This window comes from Hipposideros armiger, unplaced genomic scaffold (genome assembly GCF_001890085.2).
Source record: "Hipposideros armiger isolate ML-2016 unplaced genomic scaffold, ASM189008v1 scaffold_202, whole genome shotgun sequence".
NCBI classification, from domain to species: Eukaryota; Metazoa; Chordata; class Mammalia; order Chiroptera; family Hipposideridae; genus Hipposideros; species Hipposideros armiger.
In genome coordinates this window covers 203087-213811 of record NW_017731552.1, presented here as the reverse complement: position 1 = coordinate 213811, position 10725 = coordinate 203087, and the positions used below count along the sequence as shown (strand labels likewise).

General features: G+C 54.2%; 1 protein-coding gene across 1 annotated transcript; it reads left to right on the top strand.

The window, feature by feature from the left end:
• Positions 1 to 721: 721 nt before the first annotated feature.
• On the top strand, positions 722 to 8068 carry TLE5 (TLE family member 5, transcriptional modulator; the record flags this gene model as incomplete). Its single annotated transcript, XM_019653322.1, has 6 exons — positions 722 to 873; positions 3309 to 3372; positions 4575 to 4619; positions 5270 to 5332; positions 6799 to 6873; positions 6968 to 8068. Coding segments are annotated over 6 exons (621 nt in total), but the record flags the coding sequence as incomplete, so codon positions are not given.
• Positions 8069 to 10725: the final 2657 nt, after the last annotated feature.

Genomic DNA, 10725 nt, shown 5'->3' with positions numbered 1-10725 from the left:
CCCCCCCCACTGTAGCTCCTTGTCCCCCTCCCAGCTTCCAGGCCCGGAGCCCCTCCACCCCGCTTCGGGCGGGGTCCTCTCCAGCTCCCTGCCCGGACCCCCCAGTCCCTGGACCCTGCGGCCCGCCCCTCACCGAGGCAGGCTGGGCCTGGGCAGCCTTGGCCTAGGGCACCCCGGGAGCCTCACCGGGCACCTCTAACGCCGGGGCTGCTTTCGGAGCCTGGGAGTGGGGGGAGATCCCAGGCGCATCCCTCCTGGAAAAGAGCGGCCTGTTGGAAGGGTGCTGGGAATCTGGGATAGGGCCGCCCCCCCCCCCGGAAAATTTCGGGCGCTGAGAGATCCCTCTCCTAAGGGGACTTTGCAGGAAGACCTCGCTCCCCCTACTTGGGGAGGGGGACTCCCTAGGACGCGTTGTACCCCTCCCCGAGGCACTTGGGGCGCTCGATGTGCACCCCCCCCCGGAGCTTTGGAGCGGCGGTAGAGGGCTCACCCTGCCCCCCACCAAGGGCGGGCCTTGAAACGCACCCCCACAGCCTGGGGGTGGCGGGGGACGGGGCGGCTCCGGAGCGCACCCACCCCCTCCGCTTCCCCGGGAGTGGCGGGGGCAGGAAGCGAGGGCAGGGGCCGCGCCAGGGGCTGTAAACAGGGGCCCGGGAAATGCGGGGGGGGGGGTGCTGCAGCTGCCCTGGCCGCTGCCTCCGGGCTTGGGAGAGGGAAGTGAGCTGCCAACCCTCCCGCCCGCCCAGCCCTAACCCGGGACGCCCCCTCCTCACAGGGCTCGTCGCACCTACCCCAGCAACTCAAATTCACCACCTCGGACTCCTGCGACCGCATCAAAGACGAGTTTCAGCTGCTGCAGGCTCAGTACCACAGGTGAGCTCGGGCAGGGGTCCCTTCCCCGGGAGAAGGTGGTAGAATGTGGAACCCCCTGTGCAGTTGGCAAGAAAGGTGGAGGTGGTGGCCCCTGCTATACATACAAGTACTTGAACACTTATTTGTATTTTTGTAACATGAGTTGTATGGCAAGCACTGTCCTGAGCACATTACCGAAGACTAAAATCGTTTAGTCTTCCAAACAGCCAATTTCACAGCCGAGAAAATGGAGGCACAAAATTAAATGATTTGTCCAAAAACTCAGCTGTATGGCTTCAGAGGGCTGCTACCCACTTTCACCCTAATCCCCACTGGATTAAAAACCTCCCAACAACTGGAGTTGGGGAAGAGACCCCCACACTTCCTAAAAGAAATGCAAATTCTCAAAGGCTTTGCTATATGGGGGGGGCGGGGGCTTGCCTGGGAATCAGTAGGGGGGTCCCTGGCCACCAATTTCAGGGAGGTCTTGGGCTGTCTCTGGACCTCATTTACCCACATAAAAAGATCCCGGGTTTTTCTCCAAGAAGAAAAGTGGAGTAGTGATGTTTTGGGTTTTTTTAACAAACACCCAACCTCTTGGGGGTACTTCCCATGCTCCCCAAGTGTTAAATACTGAACATCTTTTTAATCTTCTTTGCTGTCTTATTACTGTGCCCATTTCAAAGATGAGACAGAGACACTGATGGTGGAAGGGTAGGAACTTTGTTCCGGTCCTGTGATGTGGAGGGTTTAGGGGCTTTGCTTAGCAGCCCTGGCCTTTCTGAGCCCCTGCAGTGGGTTCTCCCCTCCCTGCCTGGCCCATGCCCACTTCACAGTGAGCACTGGGGCTGCCAATCCCCGAGACCGCAGGTCAGAGTGCTGTTACAGAGCTGTGTGTCCTCGGTAAGCCAGCCCCCTCCTCTCTGAGCCTTGGGGTCTCCATCCACTGGGCCTGGGCTTCCTGCTATACAATGAAGAGTCCTACCATGTTGGCACATAGGATCTGCTAGGCCCTCAAAAAAGGCCAGAAAACCAGAGTTTGGAATGAAATTACCTGTTTGTTTGTTGGTTTGTTTGTTTGTTTTTAAAGCTTTTATTGGAGAATTGGGGAAGGGGAACAGACAAGTTGCTGTCCTTTTGTTCTTCAGTCTAGTTGTGGAGGACGGCGCTTCACTGGCCCATGTTGGTATTATTATTGCGCTCTTCCCGGGTGAGGCAGATGGGTCGCCAGCCCCTGGACAGCCGCTTATTCTGGCTGTTGGCCACTCATAGTAGCTTAGGGCAGCCCAGCTCCAGGTCGAGCTGTTGTTCACCATCTTAGCTGTAGAGGGCACAGCGTCACTGGCCTTAATGTGAGATCCGAACCGGGGCCCAGCTGCTCAGAACAGGCGTCCGAAGCCAACTCTTAACCAAAGCACCACTTGGCTGGCCCTGTTTGTTCTTTTTAATGGCGGCAACAAATGCACATGTTTTTTTAAATTAGAGAAAAAACTCAAGGGGCCACATCAACCCCAGCTGTGATTTATCTCTGAACTGGGGTGTATAGTTATGGTCAGTCTGGCAGAGTGAAACACCAGGTTCCTGGGGTGACCATGAGAGCAACAAAAGCACTAATTGGGTGCTTACTGTATGCCAGGCATTATTCTAAGAGGATTTCTGGTCTTAATCCATTTCATCCTCATGAGGTTGGTATTTAACAGGCACAGAGACCAAGGCCAAGAGGGGTAGAAGGGTTTGCCCAGAGTTACACAGCATCAAAGTAGCAGGGCTAAGCCTTGAACCCAGTCTGTCTTCTTGAGTCTGTGCTGTCAGCTGTCTACCTGACCCCTCATAGGGGACTTTGAGAAATGCCTGCAGCTCCTCCTTTATGGGGGAGCCCAAGAGGTTGAGGGTCATTGTCTCTATTACCCAACAGTAGATCTTTTACCCCCTAGTGAAATAAAGACCCACAAGAGGGGCTGGGCCCCTTTGGAGATTCCTTGGTGAGTGCAACCCAGAGCCAGACCAGCCAGCCCCACCAGTCCTCTCCTGGGCCCCTTTGCAGTTTCTATTTGTCCTTCACCCTTGGAGAGTTTTCCCCAGTGATTGAGGATGGCTGTGAAGCCAGCTAGCTTCCTGGCTGTGTGACCTTGAGCCAGTTTTTCAACCTCTCTGGGTGTCCATTGCATCATCTGTAAAATGAGTGATGCTAATAGTACTGACCTCATTGGGTTTCGGGATGGGTAAAAGGTTCTTTGAATCCCTGGCTGACCCAGAGTCAGGGTATTTGCTTTGACGTTTATTATTATCAGTTTCTCCACCTACTAGATCTGCAAGACTGGTTTCATAATCCCCATTTTAGTTAGGTGACCTGAGGCTCCCCCAACCCCATCTTCACAGAGAAGGTCCGGTTTTTTCCTGTTAAAATTTTAGGCTCAGCCCAACCCCCGCCCCCGTTTCCCCTTGCTCTTCTTCAGCCTGAAGCTCGAATGTGACAAGCTGGCCAGCGAGAAGTCAGAGATGCAACGTCATTACGTGATGGTGAGCTGACCCGGGTCCCACCAAACCCCAGCCACCTCCTCTGGGAAGTGTGAGGATGCAGGGTCCGCCTTGCTGACCTGGCTGCTGGCCCAGGCAGTGGCAGAGGTGCCAAACCACCGGGTTGCAGCCTGGGCCTGCCAGGTCCCCTGGCTGTCCTTGGCAGCCAGCAGAGGAGGCAGTGGCTGTGGGAGCCAGGAACTGACATGGGGGAGCAGCAGGATCCCCCCCTGCCCCACCATCCCTGGCATCTCAGTGCTTAAGTCCTCCTAGCCCAAGTTTAGGAAGAAGACTCCTGGGGGGTGGGGGGCAGAGAAGAGTGACACCCTTTGAAGTTGATGGGAAGGAGGAGCTTACAAGTCCTTCTCTGGCCTGACATTTGAGACCCTGCTCATCCACACTGCCAGAATCAGTTGCTCAGTTTTGTGCATCAAAAACCATTGCCTTGGCCCAGCCCCTAATCCAGCTCTTTCAGGCTGTGAGGGAGGCAGAGCCTGACACTAAAGCTCCCAGCCCCAGGGGGAGGGGACTGGGGGACTCCAGAGGGGAGTCAATGCCTGAGGAAGGCTGCATGGAGAATGGGGCATTGGCAGCTTTGGGTCTTGGAGAATAAGTAGGAGCTTGCTGGGCAGGGTAGGGGGACCAAGCAAAGGCCTGAAAACCACTTGGTTTTGGGGGGGAGGTGATGGGGAGCCATGGGAGGGTGTAGAGCATGAGAGAGGGCAGGATCAGATCTGGGGTCCAGGATAGGGGGCAGCTGCTGGCCCCAAAGCCAAACCCAGCAGGCTTTGTTTATCTTCCATTATTTATACCCAGGAAGGCAAACTTCCCTGGAGTCTGGGGCCACCCGCAGGCAAGACACATAAAGATAAAAGATTAGGAGCCTTGGAATGTGTTTGTGTGTTGGGGGGAGCAGTGGAGCTCCATAATTATTCCAGAAGCCAGGGAGTGGAACTGGGGCCCTAGAGCTCCCCCAGCTCCCAGCAGCCCCACCAAGCACCTGGGCCCCTATCCCTGCTATGGGTGTCTCCCCACTCCCGTCTCCCTCCCACCTGCCTCTTTTCATCACTCACTGCTCCATGTCTCTCACTGTTTCCCCTTCTCTGCCTCCCCCTCTTTGTCTCTCTTGCCCCCACCTCTTTGTCCCTCGAGCCCCCCATCCTTTGCCCGCCCCCATTTCTCTCTCTCTCTGTTCCCCCACGCAGTACTACGAGATGTCCTACGGCTTGAACATTGAAATGCACAAGCAGGTATACCCCCTCCCTCTCCCCTTGGCACCTTAGGCAGGTAGGAGCCTGTCCCTTGGCTGAACAGTAAGGCTTCCCTGTGATCCTGTTCCCTCCCAACCCCCCCCCTTCTTTCTCAGGTGTCCCTGGGAGGTTGTTCTGCCCGAGGGGGAGGGGCAGAGGCCTTTCCTGGGACCTGCCACCGCCACCCTGTCATCTCCCCTTTGTGACAGTGGGGGAGGGTGATGTGCCCACACATGGTGTGACCCTCAGATTGCCCCTGGCCCTCTGGCCTTACTTTAGTCTTTAGCCTTCTGTGACCTCAGAAGGCCACTATCAGGGATGTCACAGAATAATGATGCTACTGCCGCCATCCTCTCTCCCACCCATGGAGTGCTCACTACTGACCAGATGCTCTCTGGGCATCATCCACTCAGGGCCACCCAGACCCCAAGTGGCCCAGTCTGGATTTGGGCCTGTGTCTGCACTGTTAGCTGCAGGACCAAGTACTCGCCTCAGATCCCACCTTTGCCACTGATTGGGTGCCCTTTGGCCCTCGTGTCGATCTTACACTGAACTGAGCTGGTCCCTCTTAGAACCCCAGGCCTCCTGGGCTGGTCTGCACCTGCCCCCTCTGCCTGCGGGGGACTAAAGCATCTGTGTGTTTGTTCTAGGCTGAAATTGTCAAGAGGCTGAATGGGATCTGTGCCCAGGTCCTCCCCTACCTTTCCCAAGAGGTGAGTGGTGCCCCCCCCCAACCCCACACCCTGCAGAAGCTGTGGGTAGAAGGGGGTAAATAGATCATGAACTCGTCCCCAGTACTTCCCACTTCAGCCATCTGGGGCCCAAGCATGCCGGGTGCCCCAGAACACACGCCTCCCCTCTCTGGACCTTCCAGCTACTAGCCTGCCTGTACAGAAGAGTCCTCAGGCTGTAGAACCCCCAGAGGTTCAGGGCAATGGAGGAAGGGGCCTCACCCTGCTGTGGAATTCCCAGCCTGAGTGAGTCATTTCACCTTAAAAATGTCAGCTACACCAAAGGCTACACCAAGAATTTTTTTTCCCTGTTTTGTTTTCACCTTTTACCCTCCTGGGATTCACCTGTGGACTGCTTCGGGCCAGGGACAAGGGCATATGTGGGGAGGGCACTTTGTACACAGATAAACACAAATGCAACACACATACACATGGCACACATACGTACACACAGAGATACACGTTTGTGCAAACATGTAGAGACATGCACACGTGCACAGATACAATGTGGACACCAGCACACAGATACACAAGCAGACACACAGCTGCACACAGATGTAGACACTTGACATGGGCACACATGGACACATGCACACACCCAGAAGAACCAGGCACCCATCTCTTTCTCTTCCGCTTTTTCAGGTTCTTAGACGCTTGGTGTGAGGCCCACTCCACACATACCCTACACCTGTACCCTGCCAGGCCGTGTAAGGCCCAGCTCCTGCTCTCTGCTAGGTTTACTGTTGATAATTCATCATTTCCTCTTCAATCCCTACCCATATTTCGGGGTCCTTTGGGTGACGTGCGTTCCTAGGGACCACACCAGAAGGACACCATGAAAGCCTCAGAGAAGAAGAGGGTTCTGGGGACTTATGCTTACTTTTCATAACAGGCTTCTCAGTAGCCAAGGCAAAAAGGGATATGGCAGAGTGTAGCATCTGATGGCAGGAGAAACTGACTTTGAGGGAGAGCTAGGGAAGTGTGGGAGCTATACCCTGAACCTAGACCATACCCCAGCCCTGCCAGAATGCACTGGGCTTTCCGCAGCTGTGGAAGGACGAGCTTGGATTAGCAGATCTCACGGCACAGTCTCTGAGCCTTTGAAGGATGAGGACTTCCCTGTACAGCTGGCCAGGTTGTTCACTGTACGTTTTTTTGTACCTGGCATAGGATAGGTCATGATCCAGGAGGGTTTCTCTCTGACTCACCTAAAGGCCTTTTCCTAAGTATCTGGCCCCAACCCCTTTGGGTCTTATAGACACATCTCTATTTGTCCCCATTTTCCAGATGAAACAATTGAAGCTTGGTGAAAGGAAGTGGCTAGGGAAGAGAGGAGGCTTTCTGATGGGATGGAAAGCCATGGGGTTGGGGGTTAGTGCTAGCAGGCCAGATGGGAGTGGGGCTTCTCCTGGGCTCTGCGACAGACCCCGGGTCCTCTTTCCTTCCAGCACCAGCAGCAGGTCTTGGGAGCCATTGAGAGAGCTAAGCAGGTCACAGCTCCTGAGCTGAACTCCATCATCCGAGTAAGTCTAGGATGTGGGTCTAGGGTGGATGGGAGGGCAGGCAGGTGGCAAATGGGCCTGAGTAGGCTGACACCCCCCTCCCTCTGCCCTGCAGCAGCAGCTCCAGGCCCACCAGCTGTCCCAGCTGCAGGCTCTGGCCCTGCCCCTGACCCCACTACCTGTGGGACTGCAGCCGCCTTCACTGCCGGCGGTCAGCGCAGGCACCGGCCTCCTCTCACTGTCTGCGCTAGGTTCCCAGGCCCACCTCTCCAAGGAAGACAAGAATGGGCATGATGGTGACACCCACCAGGAGGATGACGGCGAGAAGTCGGATTAGCTAGGGGCCAGGATGGGGAGAGTGGGGAACAAAAGGGAGACAGATGCACAGAGAGGAATGTTCACCGTAAGACAATATAGCTCGGGATTGGCTAAACTCGGGTATTATTTATGGTAGCTCCTGCTGGGGCCTTAGCCCCACCTGTGTGCCACCCTCTAGCTTTGTTCCACCTCCCTGCCTCCCTGCCTCCCTCCTCCTCCCCCCTCCTCTCCCCTGTAGCCTGAATGAGTAAATACCTGCTCATACCACAGATAAGGCAAGCTGAGTCCTGGAAGCGCAAATGGGAGGCTAGGTTAGAAGAGAGCAAAACCTCAAGCAGTCCAACACCCCCTGCACTGCCCCATTTCACACATGTGTAACTGACAGTCCGCCTGCCGGGCCCCTCAGGGCACACCCCAGCCTCCCACCCTGGCACTGCATGCAAACACAATGCTAGCTGCCCCTTCCTGCCCTGGGCACCCCTGTCTCCCCCTCCTGCCTACTCACCTCCTCCACTTGTTCCAGACGCCCATGCCCACGTGGTCCTCCTCGCCTACCAAGGAACACAAGCTTAGCTGGGGTGAGCAGGGTGGGGGTGGGCAACCCAAGATTTTCCTTCTCCCTTTCCTGAATAAAGATGAGGGTATTCGAGTTGTCTTGGTTTTTATTTTATTTTTTTCCTTTTCCCAGTATACTAGCTTGTCTTTTAAGAAAGGATATTAAAAAAAAAGAAAAAAAATGTTTAAAAAAAAAAGCAACACCCACACCTGTGTCTGTATATAGCCTTTAGACTGTCAGCTTTTGTTGTGTTCAGTTATTTGAACTCTGCAGAGAGAAGTGAAAATGCTGTATCGAGGGTGGGCTTAGCTGTGCCTTTCAAATAAAGACGTGAGAAGGTTGGCTGCTGTGTTCCTGCTTCTGTGTTGCGGGCTGCCCGCAGGGGAGGAGGGGACTTAATGTCTGGGCTCCCTCTGTTACAGGACTGGATATTGAGAGTCCTAGGTGAGTCCATCTTGTAAATGTAGTCTATCTCCTGAACTTGATGTGTAGACCAGAGAGGGTCAGCTGGAGGCTCTAGGTCACACATCATGGCCCAGGTGCTGGAGGTTTAGCAGAGCTGGTTTCTGAGCCCCAGGCCAGAGGGCCCCTAAGGGACATTCTTTTCCCTTCGAAACAGAAGATGTTGAAGCTGCGGAATCTACCCTCACTGCAACACCCATGGACCCTTTTTCCAGATCAGAGAATATAGACCCCAGCTGAACCTTGATCCTCCAAGGAAGTGGTTGAAGGCCCCCTTCCCCACCTCACCCAAGCTGGACCACCCTGGGGGGTAGCCACAAGGAAAGGAGATTCCCCCAGTGTACCTGGCACTTAGGCCAAGAGGACTTCAGGCTGCACACCCAGGAGATGCGGTGGGGTGGGCAGGCACCCATCCTGACTTTGTAAGATCTGCAAGGACTGCTTAACACTCAAATCCCACATTCAGGGAACTGGAACACTGAGGGGACTTTTGAACTACATGAAATTCTCACCTGCCTCCCAACAATGGTTTCCCATGGAGGGGTCCGAGGGCAGAGGGAGAGAAGGGAGGGAGGGAGGGTTGGTGATGGCCTGCTGGCCTCAGGGAAAATGTCTCATGTCCCTAAGGAGAAAGAGGAGACTGAGGGGACTGGGTAGTCAAACTAGCCTCCTGCTGGGTCCCATCCCTCCCCCACTGCAGCCAAAGCACCTCTAAAAAATGCCAGTTTGATGGGTTCACTCCTGCTTAACATTTGTCCTTGTTGAAAACTCGAACTCACCTACCCCACTTGGGGAGTGTAAATTGTTACATCTTCAGAAGACTGGCACCCAGCAACTCCCCTTCTGGATCCATCTCCCAACAGACATGCCATTTGAGTCTGCCCAAAAAGACAAAAGTGTTCAGAGATTTAGTTTGTCACCATTGCCCCAAACTGGAAACCACCAGGTGTCCAGTAACAGCAGATCAGATAAGTTGCGACATAGCTATGTTGTGGAATACTACACAGCTATGAAAAAGGGCCAGTTACACTCAACACCATGCATCTCCCACACGTAACGCTGAATAGAAGAAGCAGGGTACAAAAAAGGTAAATACGGTGTGATTCCATCTATGTAAAGAACAAAACCAGGTCCAAGTGACCTAGAGTGTCAGACGTTGTTGGGTTACCCTTGGGGTAAGGGGCGAAGGGGGCTTCTAATGGGGCTGGTCATGTTTCATTTCTTAACTTGGGGGCTGATTACCTGAGTGTGTTCACTTGGTGATAACTCATCAAATTATTCAGTTTCAATCTGTGTACTCTTTTGTGTTACAGTTCACAATTTTAAAAAATATATTTTAAAAAATAGATTCTCTTTGGCCTCCATGGCCCTGGAAATACATTCTAAGTTCTTCACCTGGGCACACCGAACCCTGCAGACCCTAGAATCATTCCTCCTTAGCTGGCTGCAGCCAGCTTGAAACATCTTGTATTTCTTGCCTCCAGGCCTTAGCACGTGCTGCCCACTCTTCCTGAAACAATGTTGTCTTTTTTCCCCTCCTCAGCTTCTAATCCTCCAAGACTCCCAGAAGTCACTTTTCTGAAGGCTTCCCCTGACCCTCCACCAAAGTAAGGGAGTGACACACACTTGGCCTTGGAAAGAACTTAGAACACAGCCTGGCACATCCATTGATTCATTTATTGAGACCCAACTCTGAGCCCCAGGGACACAGCAGGGAACAAAACTGACACAAATCTTTGCCTTCGTGGGCAGGGTAAACAAATAAGGAAAATACAAAATGTATTTTGTTGATAGAGGCTTGTTGATAAGAGAACAAGGCAGAGAAGGGTGGGGATGTCATTTGCATTTTTTTTTCTTTTTTTTTTTTTTGAAATTTGCACACATAGAAGCAACTCAATACACGTTAGCAAATTTATTGAGGGCAGACCTGGGTTTGTACCCAGCTCCTACCCTAATGTAGTGATTTGAGGCATGAAGTCACTTGTCTGATCTGTTTCTGGGAAACTGTTCCGAAAATTAGCAGAAAGCTTACAAGGACTCACTAGCTGTCAGCTGACATTATTATCATTATTATTATTATTACTGATGTTGCTGGCTGATGAAGGGCGCTGTCGAGGAGCGGGGGGTGGGGGGTGGTCACAAACCCGACAGCCCCCACCCAAGGGTCTTGGTCTAGGAAGGTGGGGTCCTGCCCAGCCAAGGACGGGTCTGTGATTTCAGGTGTCCCTCTGGGCTTCGGAGCCCCGCATCCTACCCGTGAGGCTAGGTACCCCGGAAGTTTAGGGAGGGTCCCGGAGTCCACGGGGGGTGGGGGAGGTGACAAGAGACCTGGGGGTACGCGATCTCGGCCGGGAAGACTGGCGGGCGGAGATGCCATCTCCGGAGCCCCCTCCCTGCCGCGACCTCCCGCGCTTAACGACACGCCGCCAGCGACCTCGGCTAATTGATCCTCTAATGGGCCCTGCGCCGCGGCCGCGCCTAATGAGGCGGGAGGAAGGGAAGGGGGGCGGTGGGAGAGCTGGAGGGGAGGAGGGGGG